The 19,440-nt window shown below is 41.4% G+C and overlaps 1 protein-coding gene across 1 annotated transcript in view; it reads right to left on the bottom strand.

The window, feature by feature from the left end:
* Positions 1–8,353: 8,353 nt before the first annotated feature.
* The window catches only part of CCDC197 (coiled-coil domain containing 197), a 77,244-nt gene continuing 66,157 nt past the window's right edge, over positions 8,354–19,440 (bottom strand). Inside the window, exon 9 of the mRNA XM_074956167.1 lies at positions 8,354–8,749. Within this exon, the coding sequence (XP_074812268.1) occupies positions 8,735–8,749 (15 nt within the window). The 3' untranslated portion in view covers positions 8,354–8,734. The remainder of the gene's footprint in view (positions 8,750–19,440) is intronic.

The raw sequence follows: 19,440 nt of genomic DNA, 5'->3' as shown, positions 1-19,440 counted from the left end.
TGCTTAAAATCTGACCTACTTTTTATCTTGTGTGTTTTTCTGTATGTAATTCTGAATTTATTAAAAAAAAACCAACCAAACAAAAAACCCCACAGTGCTTCTTGGCACTCTGTATAGAATAAATGGACCAAATTCTTCTCTCAGTTACACCAGTAAAAATCTAGAATAATTTCACTGACTTCAAATTTACACCATGGTAGCTGAGATGAGAGTCTGGCCCAATGCCCATATCTCAAGCACTTACCAGCAACAATAAAATAATAAACTATTGTGTAGATGCAGCAAAAGACCAAAATATCCAACAGGGATACAGATTTCAATGTCATGGTTACAAGGCAGCATAATAAAGAACAATGGGTGTTTTGAAACATTCCTTGATGGGGTCCTTTTAAGTAAGGAAAATCAATAACATCAAATATAATACAGGTGCACCTAATTTAAGGCCTTTGCAGTGTAGCTCATAAATTAGTCACTGAAAGAAAATAATTTATATGAAATGTTCTGTTCCCAAATTTTCAGGATTCTGACATCCAGGCTTCTGCTGATGATAAAGTATTAGAAAAGTATCTTCAGAGTCCAGTCCTAATTAATTAAGAAAATCCTTTTGTAAGCTCTTTCACAGCCAAGTTTCAGTTATTTCAGGTTGTAAAGAGTCCTCTGAGACTAAGACCATTCCCTTTTTGGAACTTGCAGTCTTTTAATATTTGGCATTTCAAATGCCAGTTTTCAAGACTGAATTAAAGATCAAAGTTTTAAAATGTACAATGTGGTTGACTTTTCAATTTATTTTTATTATAAAATGTTGTGAGGCACTAAGGGCCAGATGTTTAAATGCATTAAGGCACCTAAAGATGCAGACAGGTGCCTGTCTCAAAGAGAGGCACCTAGATATCTAGTGAGATTTGCCAAAGCACTTATCTGCATCTTTAGGTGCCTAAATACCTCTTAAAATCTGGTCCTAAAGGCCAAGTCCTATAAACTTTATGCAACTATAATTCCCATTAACTTCAGAATGAATAGTTTTTTCACAGGACTGTATGAACGTCCAGTAGATGAGAAGAGTACAATATAACTTCTTATAATGAAATAACACAGTAAAATAAATACCAGCCACAATGTTCATCTAAGAATGCTTTAGCTTGGCCACAGCTGATACACATCTCTCAATCTCAAAATAGTTAAATCCCAGGCAGACTGTGAAGAGCTACAAAAGGATCTCTCAAAACTGGGTGACTGAGCAACAAAATGGCAGATGAAATTCAACGCTGATAAATACAATGTAATGCACATTGGAAAACATAATCCCAACCATACGTATAAAATGATAGGGCCTAAATTAGCTGTTACCACTCAAGGAAGAGATCTTGGAGTCATTGTGGATAGTTCTCTGAAAACATCCACTCAATGTGCAGCGGCAGTCAAAAAAGCTAACAGAATGTTGGGAATCATTAAGAAAGGGATAGATAATGGGATAGATAATAAGACAGAAAATATCATATTGCCCCTATATAAATCCACGGTATGCCCACATCTTGAATATTGTGTGCAGATGTGATTGCCCCATCTCAAAAAAGATATATTGGAATTGGAAAAGGTTCAGAAAAGAGCAACAAAAATGATTAGGGGTATGGAACGGCTTCCATATGAGGAGAGATTTATAAGACTGGGACTTTTCATCTTGGAAAAGAGACGAATAAGGGGGGATATGATAAAGATCTATAAAATCATGACTGGTGTGGAGAAAGTAAATAAGGAAGTGTTATTTACCCCTTCTCATAACACACAAACTAGGGATCACCAAATGAAATTAATAGTGTTGTGGAAAAAGAGTCACACCATCTGTTTGGTTCAAACAGTCTGAGGTCCTTTATTGAATACAAGCATGCAGAGAGAAGGAGACAGAGAGGGCCTCAGGCAGGTGCCACCCTGGTCTCTCTCTGCCCCGCCCCTATAATACCAAACTTATATAGGTCCAAATTCAAGCCAAATGATACATTTCCTTACCACTCAAGCATTATTAATAAAGCCTTATAAGGAATTAATGGAAGGGCAGTTTCATAACTAGCACAGTGCTGACGCACCGTGTTATTATCAAGATCTTATCAAGATCTGTGGTTTGCTGTGGCAGCGTTTTGACTAGGGACTTTTGCAGGGTGGAGGGTGCATATAATGGACAGCTAGGGACTCTTCCAAGGCCTTTTTGGTTCTTTGCTAGTTAAAGATTGGCCTAGTCCATTATCCGGGTCAAGTGCCACAGCCTAGCATATGTAAATGCTTTAGCTTAAGCCAAGTCTTACAGGATACAGGCATGTAGGCCTCTTGTGTTACAGCTTTTGCATATGTTGCATATAGTGCACAGATTTTGCCGTAGAATGGGATGGGGTCAGTTTCAACAGCAAGGTTAACAGCAATTTCCCCCACAATAGGCAGCAAGTTTAAAACAAAAAAAAGGAAGTATTGCATCACACACTGCACAGTCAACCTGCGGAACTCTTTGCCAGAGGATGTTGTGAAGGCCAAGACTATAACAGGATTCAAAAAAGAACCAGATAAATTTATGGAGGATAGGTCCATCCATGGCTATTAGCCAGGATGGGCAAGGATGATAACACTAGCCTCTGTTTGCCAGAAGCTGGGAATGGGCGACAGGGAATGGATCACTTGATTACCTGTTCTGTTCATTCCCTCTGGGGCACCTGGTATTGGCCACTGTTGGAAGACAGGATACTGGGCTAGATGGACCTTTGGTCTGACACAGTAGGGCCGTACTTATGTTGTTATTCTGAATGAAAATTCTGTACACTTGCCAGATATAACAGTGAAGCTTGCACATTTTGTTCCAAAACCTCTAATTTAAAAACAAAAAACAAAAACAAAACAAAACAAAACAGCATTTCCCAATCTGATATTCACTCTGCAGTCACTTTCTCCCTTAATGGTCTGACCTTCTCTCACTCCTCCACCTTGAATTGTCCCTACAGGACTGCAGGGAGGCTTCGCACTTCTTTCCTACCCCTGTTGCTTCCAGTTCCTCACCCTTTCCAGTCATTCTCTTCCTCCAAGACACACGACATGAGGCTCCCCGTTCCACACTCTTGTGACAATTTGGGAAATTTGTCTATGTCCGTTTATGAATTTCCTTTGTTTTGTTCATATCTTTTGTGATTGTAACCTCAGCATGACTGTAACCACAGCCACACCTGTGACAGCTGTCTTCTGCCACCTAACTCTCCCTGACTTTTTCCCAGCCTCCCTCCTCTGATTTTGACACCGGTCTCTCTGTCTTCACACAATCCACCTTCCTCATTGTCTGACTTTTCCTTTAATGTTCTCATTAAGCCTCATCCCCTTCCCCTTGTCTCCTTTCTTGACCTTTTGTCCTGAGCCACCTCTCCCAGTCACCACATCGCCATTCACTCTATCCTTTGACACAAATTTTTAAATCAAGATTGGATGGTTTTCTAAAAATGATGCTTTAGGAATTATTTTGGGGAAGTTCTATGGCCTGTGTTATACAGGAGGTCAGAAAGGATGACCACAGTGGTCCCTTCTGGCCTTGGAATCTATGAATGGGAGCAGATTTGAGCCCTTAGGGTTTTCACATTCCATTCCATACAACAGAATAAAATAAATATTAGGTATGTTAAACTAGAAGAAAACAACATATAGAAATATCTGCATACATATTAGAAAAATACCTGGAAGCTAGTACACACACGTCTCGATAAAAATAAAACTACTACTTAACACAGTTTCCAGTTTGTTGCTAAGAAACTGCTGCTTCACAGTTTTATTGTCATTTGCAGAATTCTGATTGTTCCTTTGCCACTTTGTGTCAGCTCATTATAACAGCATAATTAGAATGAACATAATGGAAAATAATGGAACATATAATTTAAATTTTCATCATCTGTACTACTGGCTTGCTGTTTGCTGTTCTATAGTCTAGTACCCTCTAATATAACATGAAAGAGGGAAGATATTAAAGAAGAGATTGTTTATCCTAGCATAAAAAATGCCAAACAATTTCTTTTCATTTTTTACATAAAATATTTCTTTGGCGGTTTTGTTTGCTTGATTCTGGTCTCTCTAAGGATCTATTATCAGACTACTTGAATAAAGTCCTGGTGAAATTATAACTCTTCCCTCTTACTTTAAAAATCACCTGCAAAAGAGGGGAGGGAAATGGGTTTGTCCTTGTTTACTTATTTAAAATGTATCAGTATAAAAGAAGGTTGTTTCTTGCTTTAATGGTATATTTTTACTTTAGATATAATATAAATGTCAAATATTGTCTGTTTTTGCTGGAGCTCTCCCTTGCAGAACCTAGGGTTTTGATTCTGCTCCTGCTGAAGTCAATGGTAAAAATCCAATGAGTTCGATGGTGCAAGATCAGGCCTACAGAGAAGTAGATTGGGAACTTTCTCAGCCATTAGCTAAAGGAGGCACCATGTTGAATCTTTAACAAAGAGGGCTGTATCCCAGCATGCTTTACCAAGTTAAATAAATAACTTAGTTAAATAACTTAGTTGCAAAAATAAAACAAAGAACAAAAGTAGGGAGGGAGAAAGCAAGAGGAGAAAGGATGTTTTTAGATTAGACTTAAAAATAGATGGAGAGCAAATGAGGTGGAAGAGGATGCAGAGGAAAATGCCACACCAATAGTGACCAAATTGTGGGGAAGGTCAGAGAGGAGATTCCCACTTTGAATTTCTCCCAGCATTGACAAGCCATTTCCCAGTGTTATTCCTTTCAAGTGACCATATACAGCTGGTTAGAGTCCTAAGGTGAAAATCCTGGCCCCATGGACCTGCAAGAACCATAGCTGGTGTAGGTGTAGCCAAAATGGACATGAACATTCTTTCCCCTTGTTAAGTTCTGTTCCATTAATTTATTTTTGTTTTTTAATTACACATGGGTTTTTTGCCCTGGTTTTGGTATGCAATAAAAATCCTTTTTTTAGGGGAAAATAATTAATCTTTATTACATCATATGCTTCAGAATGCCAAGCACTACTGAAAGGGCCCACTGCTTGTTATTGTCCAGGGCGACAGAGCTCATAGGATCAGTGACAAATGCAGGGTAATTATTATACACGTACTGGAGGCACCACACAATCAATAGCTGTATTAACAGACAGCAAGCACCACACAATTCCTAACAACCCCCCAAAACTTTAGGGCCAGGTACAGCACAGCCCACCACATCACTGTGACTAAATACAGACAGTGACATGCTCTTTCAAGGTCTCCTTCAGCCACACAGCTCTGTGTTGAGCTCTACTAATACCCCTTTTGTCTGGTCTGGCTGTTCAAACCTCAGCTCTCTACGTCGCTGCAACATCTGCTTCACAGATATTATGCAGAGCACAACTGACAGCTATAACCATTGAGACATTTTTCTCACAGGGCATTTCACCTGAAGTTGATCAAGCCAAATGGCTATATCAGGAGCAGCAGAATTTATTGCAGTAATGCCACCTTCATATTTATAAATTAGGCAGTAGGTGGTGATATGTTTGATGGTCTGTCATGGGAAGCCATACTCACACGTCGGGGAGTCCTTGATTTTCCATATGTGCATTAGATGTCTGCATCTGCCATGGTTGGTTTGGATTCAGTTCAGAATTGACCAAGATGACCCTCTGCATGAGATCCACCACCAGGTGTTTATTTTTTAAGTCATGTTCAGCCCAATCTGCTTTCCAAACCTCCTTCTGATCGTAGCCTGATTGCATGAGGCTAAGCGAATGTTCCCAGAAAGGCTTGTGGTACTTAAGACGTTGTGGGGGCGGGGGTGTTGTTAAGGTCTTGGTGGATAAGACGACATCTGTTTTCCTGGATTTGCTGAGCTTCGTGGAATGTTGCAGCAGTTCGTTGTATCGGCGGGGGAGTAATGTTAGACAGAGTAGCTAGCCATGGTGTTGGAGTCAACTTAAGGGTTCCCGTGATGCACCACATTACTGTATTCAGCTGGGTGTTAACAAGTCACATGTGGCTGCATCTGCTCCATACTGGTGCACAATATTCAGCTACTGAATGTATAAAGTGCTATTGCAGATGTTCGCAACACTAATGCCGACATACCCCAGGTTGTAGCTGCTAGTTTCTGGATTATGTCGGCTCTCGTTTTTCTTTACAGCTACCTTCTCAAGGTGATCATGGAAGGTGAAAGTGCGATCGAGTTTCACTCTGAGATATGTTGGAGTGTAATCGTGTCGAACATTTTTACCAAAGACAGATACTTTCAGTGTGTTTTTGGCACTTGGTGGTAGCTCGACATAAGCAGGGCTGTGTCAGGGCACCAATGCCCCCAGCAGTGGGCAGAGAGCTACAAGTTTGAGATTACAAGTGTATTTGGTAAAGGTAATAGTACTGATGTAATATACTTACACTTGGTACCACGTGACATTTTGATTAAAAAACTAGAATGATATAAAATTATCATGCCAGATAGTACATGCTGATAGGTCTCAAAATGTCATTCTAAATGGAGAATCATCATTAAGCAGGTCTGTTTCCAGTGGAGTTATTCACAGATTGGTTCTTGGCCATATGTTATTCAACATTTTCATTCAATGACCTGGAAAAAAACAAAATAATCACTGATAAAGTTTGCAGATGACACAAAAAATAGAAGAATGGTATATAATGAAGAGGACAGGTACAGAGTGATCTGGATTGCTGTGTAAACTGGGTGCAAGCAAACAATGTGTGTTTCAATACAGCTAAATGTAAACATATACATGTAGGAACAATGAATATAAGCCATAATTGCAGAATGGGAGATTCTATCCTGGGAAGCAATGACTCTGAAAAAGATACGGGGGTCCTTGTGATGTTGAACTCAATGTGATTTTTTAAAAATATGCTAATGAGGGTGAATATAACTGGAATATGCTTCATGCAAAAGGTCTCTTGTAAGGTATCATTACAAAGCTTATAATTACTGAGTGTGTTCATCTTATTTGTATGAATGTATCATTCTTGTATCTGAAACTAGAAATATGAAATATAACTCCGGGGGCCTGTTGTAATAATGCAAAGTGTAAGCCATTAATGGTGGTTTGGAATCTTGATGGCTCCCATTAACCCAGACAATTGACTGTAGATAGCTCTGTTTTACTTGTAAGTCTTCCTGTATACGTGTGTGCTGGCAAGTGGATAATGAAGTCTTACAGTGACATGTGATCATGTCACCTGAACTGGAATCCATCTTTAACCTGGTGCTTTTCCATTGAGGAGGAGGGGTGGGAATCCAGAGGGACAAAGGATTCCTGCCTTATGCAAAAGATATATAAGTGGGTGGAACAGAACAAAGGGGGCAGCCATCATGAGAAATCCCCTAGCTACCACCTGAGCTGGAACAAGGGCTGTACCAGGGGAAAGGATTGTGCCCAGACTAGGAAGGCATCCAGTCTGTGAAAGAAACTTATTGAAACATCTCTGAGGGTGAGATTTTATCTGTATTCAGTTTTATTAATGTACTAGAATTAGACTTCCGTATTTTATTTTATTTTGCTTGGTAATTCACTTTGTTCTGTCTGTTACTACTTGAAATCACTTAAATCCTACTTTCTGTATTTAATAAAATCAATTTTTACTTATTAATTAACCCAGAGTATGTATTAATACCTGGGGGGGGGTGCAAACAGCTGTGCATATCTCTCTATCAGTGTTATAGAGGGCGAACAATTTATGAGTTTACCCTGTATAAGCTTTATACAGGGTAAAACAGATTTATTTGGGGGTTTGGACCCCATTGGGAGTTGAGCATCTGAGTGATAAAGAGAGGAACACTTCTTAAGCTGCTTTCAATTAAGTCTGAAGCTTTGGGGCACGTGGTTCAGACCCTGGGTTTGTGCTGGAACAGACTGGCGTATCTAGCTCAACAAGACAGGGTGCTGGAGTCCCACGCTGGCAGGGAAAGCAGGGGCAGAAGTAGTCTTGGCACATCAGTTGGCAGCCCCAAGGGGGTTTCTGTGATCTAACCTGTCACAGTCATGATGGATAATCAGTTGAACATGAGCTCCTAGTGCAATTCTGTGGCCTAAAGGGCTAATACAATCCTTGGATGCATAAACACACAGGAGTAGTGAGGTTATTTTACCTCTGTATTTGGCACTGGTTCAACCACTGCTGGAATACGGTGTCCAGTTATGGTTTCCACAATTCAAGAAGGAGGTTGATAAATTGGAGAGGGTTCAGAAAAGAGACATGAAAATGATTAAAAGATTGGAAAACATGCATTATAGTGATTAATTCCATGAACTCCATTTATTTAAGTTAAAGAGAAGATTAATAGGTAATTTGATCACAATTTAAGTACTTACAAGGGGAACAAATATTCAATAACGGGCTCTTTAAACTAGCTAAGAAAGGTATAACATGATCCAATGGCTGGAAGTTGAAGCTAGACAAATTCAGACGGGAAATATGGCATACATCTTTAACAGTGAGGGTAATTAGCCGTTAGAACAATTTACCAAGGGACATGGCGGATTCTCTGTTACTGTTTTAAATAAAGATGTGCTCTAGGAATTATTCTGGGGAAGTTCTATGGCCTTTATTATACAGGAGTCCAGAACAGATGATCAGAATAGCCCCTTCTAGCTTTGGAATCTACGAATCCATCATAGGCCTAATCAGCCATTCCACAGAGACTCACAAAGGGGACAGCCTTCACAGCCCGTAGAGCACAGAAGGCTTGCAGTGCTTCAAAGACCAGCGGATGCCTAGGTCTTTTTTGTCTGAAACAAGCCAGAAAATGTCAAGATTAATACAAAGAGATTTCACTGTGTATGGCATCATTTATTAGCACCTTGTGGTTCAGTTTAAACTAAGCAGCATAGATACAACTCCCTGACAAAAGAGAAGAAACAAGAGATGCACCAAGGAGGCCACATCAAAGCCAGGGTTGGTTGATTCACATGAAGGTTCCATTATATCTAAGTGTGACAGTTGCCAAGGTGCCCAGGACTGTGAATCACCTTGTTATCCTCAGCCTCCAGCACAAGAGAGGGTGCTGGTGGTTAATGGGGTGTCAGCTCCCAGACAATCTCCTCAGGGCTATGCCAGCCCTTACTTTGCCTTGCAGATTAGCAATAGGTGTACCCCAGTCCCCACGCCTCTTTTAAGCATCCCCCTGTAGTGTTCAGTCTCTTATCCACTGAATGCTCACAGTAATATCAGGTATACTGTGCCCAAAGGAATAGCCAGCTTGTTTGATTCAGCTCAGGGTCAGTTCATACATAACATTACAGCACTGAGAGATGTTTATAGTGAAAACAACAGTAAGTTTAATATCAAAGATTAAGATTTGAGAGACAATGAGTAAGGATAACGGAAACAGAAGGGTTGCAAATAAAACAAAATCATAATACAATTCCCAGAGACTAAATGTAACCATTAATAGGCTAACCATCTGGCTAAAGAAGCTTATCTCACCCCAGATGTCCTTTGCAGTGCTTCCAACCATGGCTGGTTGGGATCCCATTTTCATGAATATAAATATGCTGTCTGTTTCCTTTCCTCAGTCCAAAATAAAGGGGTGTCTCCTTGCCCTCTAACTATATCCCCAAGTTCACTGTCTTTGCACATGGCCACACTAGCCTCTGAAGCTTGTTTTTCCTGAGCGCTCCTTTACAGTTGACTATATATGTAGATGGAGTTTCCATTGTGTTGGCTTGCAATGCTTATTACATGGCTGACAGAGAGACATGTGAATCAACGTCCTTTTTCTTACCCAAAACCCATTTATCAGCTCTGCCTTGGACACAGACTTTAAAACATATCTTCAGTACACATACACAACTCCTTACATATCATCCATGCATATAACTTGCACTGGTTATGATGATCAGTAAGTATGGCATAAACTTTTATTAAAGATCTCACATGACATCATTTGTGGATAAATATCATGAAACCAGTGTGCTAGGTGTAGAGCACGGGTTGGCAAACTATGGCCCACGGACCACATCTGGCCCGCCAGCCAATTTAATTTGGCCTTCAAGCTCCCGCTGGGGAGCAGGGTCTGGGGCTTGTCCCGCTCCCACGCTCCAGCCGGGGAGCATGGATGGGGCCGGTGGGCCACTCCACGCGTGCGTGCTGTGGCTCCGTGCTGCTCCCAGAAGCAGCAGTATGTCCCCGCTCCAGCTCCTACATGTAGGGACAGCTCTGCACGGTGCCCTCGCAGCTCCCATTGGGAGCTGAAGGGGAGGTGCCTGCGACAGGGCAGAGCTGCCTGGCCATGCCTCCATGTAGGAGCCGGAGAGGGGACATACCACTGCTTCCGGGAGTTGCTTGAGGTAAGCGCTGCCCGGAGTCTGCACCCATGAGCCCCTCCCACCCTGCGAACCCCTCAATTCCAGCCCGGAGCACCCTCTTGCACCCCAAACCCCTCATCCCCAGCCCCTCCCCAGAGCCCGCACCCCCAGCCGGAGCCCTCACCCCCCCCCCCAACCCTCTGCCCCAGCCTGCACCCTGAACTCATTTCTGGCCCCATCCCAGAGCTCACACCCCCAGTCAGAGACCTCACCCTGACCCTCCTGCACCAACCCCAACCCCAATTTTGTGAGCATTCATGGCCCGCTATACAATTTCCATACCCAGATGTGGCCCTCAGGCCAAAAAGTTTGCCCACATCTAGTGTAGAGAGTATGTCAGGCCTGTTAGGAGTTGCAGTGAACTCTTTGCCAGTTGGCACCAATCAGCCTCTGTGTCATACTAAGCCATTTCTGTGAGAGAAGGACTGAACCCAAAGTTTTAGTGTCAATAAAAGGTTCCAGGTAAAGCTGGGAAAATATTTCAACCCAAACTTTTTTCAGCAAAAACTGGAAGTTTTGGTGATATTAATATTTCATGAATTTGTGTCGGTTTTGTAGAATTGTTTTGGTTGGAAAAGAAACTTAAAAACAAATTCAGAAAAAAAAATCACGAATTTCATTTCGACAATTTTTCAATTCAAGGTGACTTTTTGTTTCAAAATTTCCTTTTAATTTTGAGCATTTTTAAACATGGGTTCACTGTGCATTACTAACAATTTCAGAACAAGATAAAAGAGCATTAACAGTGGTTTTGCCCTAAAAATGTTCTATTTGAACCTCACAACAGTATTATTAACTAATGTAAAATAATAATTGTACCATTATCTTGTTGTACCACCCAAAGCCACAGTCAGGATAGGGGCCCTGTTGGGATAGATGTTACACAAGCAGAGAGAGAGAGAGAGATAGTGCCTTACCCCAGTATTTTTACAGCAGCATCTATCACAACAGTGCCCCAGTTCTGATCAGGGTCTCTGTACTTTGCCAAAATACAAATGTTTAATAATACCGTTTGTGACACAGAGACCCCTTGGCAAAGGATCCTGTTCTTTGCAAACAACTCTTGTCTCAGACCTGAAAAACTCATGACACAAACTCATCTTGGAGGGCATTTATCCATAAAGGTTAACATGTAAAGTACCTACAGAAAGCTTATAACTTATCAAGAGTCAGACAGTGTGAGATGTATGTGCAGGGTAATCCTTAAGGAATAATGTACCTATACTGAACGTATGCTTTATGACGTTGGAGTAAAAGTTGGTCACCAGAGGTTATGTCTCAGTAAATAGCAGATTCAAGCAGGATGGAATAGGGAGTAACCCCTCCCTGGTTAACCTGTGATATAAGGCAAGGCTCAGTTGTCTACCCTTGCTCCATTCCTGGACTATCAATGAAAAACTATCAGAGACAACTGCAAACAATCAAACTATTTGGAGGCAAAAAGGAACTTTACAACAGGAAGGGGATGGCCCTGTCTATGGCCATGTCTACACCATTCGCCGGATTGGTGGGTAGTGATCGATCTATCAGGGATCGATTTATCGCATCTAGTGTAGACGTGATAAATCGATCCCCAATCGCTCTGCCGTCAACTCCGGAACTCCACCACGGTGAGAGGCGGAAGCGGAGTCAACGGGGGAGCGGCAGCCATCAATCCCGCGCCGCGAGGACACGAAATAAGTGATTCTAAATCGATCTAAGATAAGTCGACTTCAGCTACGCTATTCTCGTAGCTGAAGTTGCGTATCTTAGATCCATTTCCCCCCCCCCCCAGTGTAGACCAGGTCTATGACTAGAGACAATAGATTGTTTCAGTATACCAGAATGGGGAGAGGCATTCTGGACCATTCACTGAGGAAACATACTATGGAGCAGGGATATTCTCATGAAACTTTGGATCCTGGTTCCTGTAAAACCAGCCAGCACTGCAACAGACTGAATTCTGGGGAGGAAAACCTACTTCATTCGATCGAAAGGTAACAATCAATAAGCCTATGCCCTAGTTTGCATTTTAGGAGTTTGTTTTATATTGTAATTATTTGTTTCCACCACTCTCTCTTGTTTCTACTTGAATCTTTATTCTTTCTTAAATAAACATACTTTTGTTTTATTACAAGTGCCCACAAATGCTGTGTGTTATACAAGAGAAGTGATTTAAGGTAAAACTAGTAAATTGGGGTACACTGCTACTTTGGGGTGTCACAGGGTAGCTGGTGCCTGTGGATAGATGAGCCCAGGTTCCCTGGAGCTGGTGAGCGTAATCCAGCTAATTAAAGACAGCTGGGCTACACCTGGGCCTCTAAAGTAGTAGGCAGCTGAGGGGAGGAAGAACTGAAGCAGGCTGCTCCCTGGTCAACAGAGGCTACAGTGGAGTCTAGCTAACTCCTCTGGTGGGTCACTGGAGCTCAAGGAAGCAACCCCATGGTTGTGGCTCCAAGACGGGAGCAGAACTGGAGGAGGAAAAGATGCTGCCAGGAACTGGAGAGCCAGAGAGCCGGAGAGCCAGAGAGCCCTGGGAAGGGTGGCCCTGAAACCTGGGGGCCAGGCACTGACTTAAGACTGCCCTCTGTGTCTTTGTTAACCTTTGTTATAGAACAATAAACCTCCTTGACTGGGATTGGGTGTAGCAGTGCATGTTTGGAAAGAGGGGAAGTAGTGGCCCCGGTGACATGGGGGCAGAGAATTTGGGACTTCTGTGAGTAGCCAGTGTCTGGCTGGATATCACAGGGGAATGCTTCAAAGAGATTCAGACTGGAGTGCACATACTGTTACCCTGAAAAGCGAAGACACGACTGGCATAGCCCACAGAGTGCTTGAGTGGCTGACAGGCTGGTGGTGTTAGTGAGCCAACACCCAGCCACATGGGCAAGGCTAACGGCAGGGGGTAAAAAGTGACTCTCAGTCCTAGGTTCCTTGAAAACAGTCATACCCTAGTGTTTAAATATATCATTTTATGGAGTTAAAATGCAGATAATGTTGTAGCATGATTGTCTTTTTACTTGTCACCTTCCTAACACATAACACAAGTACGTAGGGACAAAATTAGAAAGGCCAAGGCACAAAATGAGATCAAACTAGCTAGAGACATAAAGGGTAACAAGAAAACATTCTACAAATACATTAGAAGCAAGAGGAAGACCAAGGACAGGTTAGGCCTGTTACTCAATGGGGGAGGGGGGGTATAACAGAAAATGTGAAAATGGCAGAGGTGTTAAATGACCTTTTTTTTCCCCACCAAGAAGTTTGGGAGTGATTGGATGTCTAACATAGTGAATGCCAGTGAAAATGAGGTAGGATCAGATGCTAAAATAGGGAAAGAACAGGTTAAAAATGACTTAGACAAGTTAGATGTCTTCAAGACACCAGGGCTTGATGAAATGCATCCTAGAATACTCAAGGAGCTGACTGAGGAGATATCTGAGCCATTAGCGATTATCTTTGAAAAGTCACAGAAAACTGGAGAGATTCCAGAAGATTGGAAGAGGGCAAATATAGTGCCAATCTATAAAAAGGGAAATAAGGACAACCCAGGGAGTTACAGACCAGTCAGCTTAACTTCTGTACCTGGAAAGATAATGGAGCAATCAATTTGCAAACAGCTACAAAATAATAAGGTGATAAGTAAGTCAGCATGGATTTGTCAAGAACAAATCTTGTCAAACCAACCTGATAGCTTTCTTTGACAGGATAACAAGCCTTGTGGATGGGGGGAAGCAGTAGATGTGGTAAATCTTGACTTTAGTAAAGCTTTTGATAGTGTCTCGCATGACCTTCTCATAAACAAACTAGGTAAATGAAACCTAGACGGCGCTACTAGAAGGTGGGTGCAAAACTGGTTGGAAAACTGTTCCCGAGAGTAGCCATCAATGGTTCACAGTCATCCTGGAAGGGCATAATGAGTGGGGTACCGCAGGGATCAGTTCTGGGTCCGGTTCTGTTCAATATCTTCAATGCTTTAGATAATGGCATAGGGAGAACATTTACAAAGTTTGCGTACGATACCAAGCTGGGAAGGGTTGCAAGGGCTTTGGAGGACAGGATTATAATTCAAAATGATCTGGACAAACTGGAAAAATGGTCTGAAGCAAACAGGATGAAATTCAATAAGGACAAATGCAAAGTGTTCCACTTAGGAAGGAACAAGCAGTTGCACACATACAAAATGGGAAATGGTTGCCTAGGAAGGAGTACTGAGGAAAGGGATCTGGGAGTCATAGTGGACCACAATCTAAATATGGGTCAACAGTGTAACAAAAAAAAGCAGCGTTGCAAAAAAAGTGAACATCATTCTGGGATGTATTAGCAGAAGTGTTGTAAGCAAGACATGAGAAGTAATTCTTCTGCTCTACACTGTGCTGATTAGGCCTCAACTGGAATACTGTGTCCAGTTCCGGGTGCCACATTTCAGGAAAGATGTGGACAAACTGGAGAAAGTCCAGAGAAGAGCAACAAAAATGATTAAAGGTCTAAAAATCATGACATATGAAGGAAGATTGAAAATATTGGGCTTTTTTAGTCTGGAAAAGAGAAGACTTGAGAGGGGACATAACAGTTTTCAAGTACATAAAAGGTTGTTACAAAGAGGAAGGAGAAAAATTGTTCTTAACCTCTGAAGATAGGACAAGAAGCAATGGGCTTAAATTTCAGCAAGGGAGGTTTAGGTTTGGACATTAGGAAAAAACTTCCTGTCAGGGTGGTTAAGCACAGGAATAAATTGCCTAGGGAGGTTGTGGAACCTCCATCATGGAGATTTTTAAGAGCAGGTTAGACAAACATCTGTCAGGGATGGTCTAGATAATACTTAGTCCTGCCATGAATGCAGGGGACTGGACTAGATGACCTCTTGAGATCCCTTCCAAGCCTATGATTCCTGTTAGCAGTGTCAGTTGATGATTTGGCTCATCAATTCCTCTCTCTCATTTGCTGCCATAATAGGAAGTTCAGGAGTGTAAAATGTGACCAAGTTAAAAAACACCAATTCTATGTCTTTAAAATTAGCAGATTGTGAGCTAATGAAGGTATCCCTCTGAATCTGATCCCACAGAAACTATAGGGATACCTTTTAATAAAACAATAGAGCAACACTACAACCATTAATTGCCCAAGTGTTCCTTATAAATGCATGTAGTCCTATTGGAGTCAATGAAGCTCCTCATGAGGAGGGTTATCATATTTGGGCCCCAGCTTCCTCACCTGCTACCCGTTTGCATTTATGTGTAAGCCACCAAGAAGTTCCCAGTTCAGTGTAACTACACTTGTGAGTAAGGACTGTCCCATATGTATAAGGTTTGCAGAATTAAGGCCTACTGCCATCAGGTCAAATCCTGCTCACCTGGCATACTCGAAGACTTCCATTGTCTCCAATTAGGTTACTCCTGTGAGCAAGCCAAGCAGAATTTGACACATCATCCTTTTATTCTGTAGGAAACCAGTTGAAATCAATCCCCTTGTGCAACTGCAAATCCACTAACCCAATAATGATTCACTGGAAATGTCCTTGAGATACTGAGTTTGCCTCTCTTACTTCTGCCCTTTGCCACTATGTATTCAAAAATAATCCTCTAGTATTCTAGTCCTCTAACTATAGCCAACAAGCACCTGCAGACACCGCTGAGAGGAAATAATCACAATCATTGCAATAATTGTGCTTCACTTTCTAGCCCGGGTCTCTCCCACCCAGAAACCTCCTGTTTTCTATCTGTCTGCATGTCTCATAGCAAAAGAAGCTGTTCCGACCATCTGCCAATCTTCAAGTAGAACTAAAAATCTTCTATTATTATAACAGAGAATTTATACAGTACTTTTTCCTTGCCAACCTGCAAAGAGCACTTGATCACATAGGGGAGAAAATAGCACACTGTGACCTCTGTGGTATGCTTTTCATCTACAGTTATTTCTTCAAATCATGTTACTTTGTCCATGACACTCTTTCAAATGCAGCACAATAGGTAAAGAACTGAGTAATAGAAAAGTAAGCGCAAATAACACGGCTGTCGTTGCAGGAGCGGTTCTGGTGACATTTACACTCATAGTATTGCTGATGTTAGATACTAGATCCAAAGAGCCCTTTATGCATGCTTTCTTAATGATGGATGGAAGGTTTTTTAAATATTATACACACACGCACACATACTGTGGGTTTTGAAAAGCTTCTTACATAATAAAAATACCAAAGGTAAACAGATTTGCATATGGCTTCCTCCGCTGTATTGCAGTACTGCATCAGAGCTACTTCCTATTTATGCAGACAGCACCTTAGGTGCTCACAGGCTTTTGAAAGATGCAGACTGTACCTGATCAGAAAAAGGGGTGTCTTTTTCTTGCCCCCAGTTTAGCTTTATTACTAAAAATAAGCCAGACTGAATTGCAAGCTGTTTAAATGGTTGTTTAAATGGTATATTTCCTTTTCATTCTCACCTAAATTGATAGTGAACAGCAACTGTTACTCTCCAACTATGAGAAGTAATTTGGTGGCCTCAACTCAGTAAGCAGGTGCCCCATCACAAAATCCATCATCACAACTAAAATTAACCAGCAGTCTTGTTGGCGATCTCAGTGGAAAAGCCAAACGACTGAATAGGGATGGAGTCTGAAGTGTCCTTTCCTACTCAGGGGTGTTCTCTTCAGATCTAGATCAAGGCATGTTTGCTAAGTGGTGCGGGAAAACCTGTACTGTCCTTGCACTGGCCTATTCTCTCCACTGGACTGGAAACTTTAAGTGAAGACAGTGGCTTGTATCCTGCAGGTTATTTTAGGTAGTTACATAGTACCTACCACCACAGTATCTAAGGCCTTGATTCAGGAAAACATAAGAACATGGTTAAAAGTTAAGCACATGTCTACACGCTTTCCTGAATTGGAGACTATGGTGTGCCTACACTACCACATTTCCTCTAATTTCCCAGCGATTGCACTAAATCATATCCTGAGGGAGAAAACTGCAACTTTGGGGTGTCAACTGAAAAAAACAAACCACCCCTCTTACAACTGCCTTAAGTTTACATGTGGTGTTGTGCAGAGGCTTATGGGTATGCCATAGTTAAATGATAACCTGGGTAAAATATTCTTCTTTGTTTCTCTCTACCCTCTCCCCCATTTGTCCTGTTACTACAAGACTACACAATAGCCTCTCTCTTAGACTGTGGTTAAATGTTGATAGAGGTTTGGCTGCTTGGTTTTTTTTCCACTGTGTGCCACCCCAGCCCTGCACAGACAGCTGGCACAGCAGACCTCAAGCGAACCACCCAATGACCACAAGACCTGTTAAGGGACAAAGGCACCCAGACAGGTTTATTGTTGACAAAGCATGGTACTATTATCCTGAAGGCTTTACGGGACCACTAATACATGTGTGCCCATAACAATGGACCGGCTCAGTGAATGGTGGGACTTTCCATTCCTCCCAGACAAGCCCAGACAAGATACTCCCTCTGAAATACATTTTTATACCCCCATACAAACAAGTTAGTACTGCCTCTTTGACATAGTTAGTTAGTTACTTCCCCCTGCCATTGCTAGTTATTACCCATCATTTTGTACATGTTGGTTCAATGAAAACATCTCTACTATGTACTCTCATCCTGGCCTTATCTTTTAGGAGGGGTCAGTGTGTTTCTGTTATCCTTGGGTAATGTTTTTGTACCATCATTGACATTGGGATGTTCTGATACCATTTAATATTGGGATGTGTTTGCATGAGCACTCTGTGACTAGCACTTCTTAGGAATATATGTTTCTTCAATATCAGCCGTGTTCTTGCCAAATTCTGTGAGCAGGTCCTGCTTCATGCCAGGCCTCTACTACAAGGGCATATGTCTCAGGCTCTCCTCCTACTACATAGACCATCATCCTGGGAAATACTTTCAAAGATAACAGGCAAGTTTAAAAAAAAAATCAATATACTTTCACAATTTTTTCTTGTCACACTTCTTTACTGAAGATATTTATATTTAAACTGAAGATAGGCTGAATCAATACTTCAGATCTCAAACTTCCCCTCATTCTTCCTCTCCCATTTTTTTTAAATGTGTCCAAATTTTACAACTGATCCCTCTCTACAAAATGCCATCAGCTGTTTGAGTTATGATGATGTAGAAAAAATATTTAACCAGCTGCACTAAGTTTTCCCACCCCTATGTAAACAATAATTCAAAAAGAGCTAAACTTCAAAGGTGGTGTGTAAATAATCCTCATCTACATTTATACCCATCAAGTATGAATGAAATTAACTAAGTGATGAATGACTGGAAATCTCACCCTGAGAACGTAGGTAATATGAGAGCATTCACGTAAGTACAGAAGAGGTCAACACAAGTGTTCTGTAATTGTTATAATCCGTATGTTTGTTCACTTTAGATGGATATGCCTTGTAGACAGCATCTCTGAAACTAGAAATTATTGAATCACAAAGACTTTCCTACCAATGTACATAGCCTGTAAACTGACCTGCCCTACAGTCACTACCAGAGTGTTTTTCCAACAACTGGCTGCCTACACATTCATTAATCAGCATGCATAAGACATCATCTACTACCAAGATAATATTTTTCCACACTGGCAGCTGGCAAAGTAGGCAACCTGAACCCTTCTTCCCTGCTACTTCTCCAGACCCCTTATTCTACTCTTATCCTCAACCCTATTTCTTTATGGTTGGCATCATTAGATCACACATTCAACTCAAGTTCAGGCTTTGCACCAGCTCTTCACTGCTCCGGACACAGCATTATTTGGTCCAAGCCTCCCAGTTGAGACTGTCATAGCTGACTAAGGGGTTTAGTCACACAAAAGTTAATGAAGTTAATAGGAGCTGTGTAACTACATTCCTGGTGGACATTGAGAATCTCAGTCCACTGCTCTGTAGATATCTTTGGAGTAAATACTCCTGGGAGAATTCTGCGCCAAAAATTAAAAATTCCGTGCCAAAAATTTAAAAATGTTGCAGAATTTTAAAATATTGTGTGCTGAATTTATGTCAAAATAACACTATATAATCACGCCAATTTCAATTATTTTGGTAATTTATTTAAAAATAAATGTCAGCAAGTATATCTGTAACAATACATACACACACAAAAATGTCTTCTATTGCAGAGGTTCTCAAACTGTGGTCTGCA

Source organism: Natator depressus, chromosome 6 (genome assembly GCF_965152275.1).
Source record: "Natator depressus isolate rNatDep1 chromosome 6, rNatDep2.hap1, whole genome shotgun sequence".
Lineage (NCBI taxonomy): Eukaryota > Metazoa > Chordata > Testudines > Cheloniidae > Natator > Natator depressus.
Note: the sequence above shows the minus strand (reverse complement) of the source record. Positions and strands in the feature narration are given on the sequence as shown.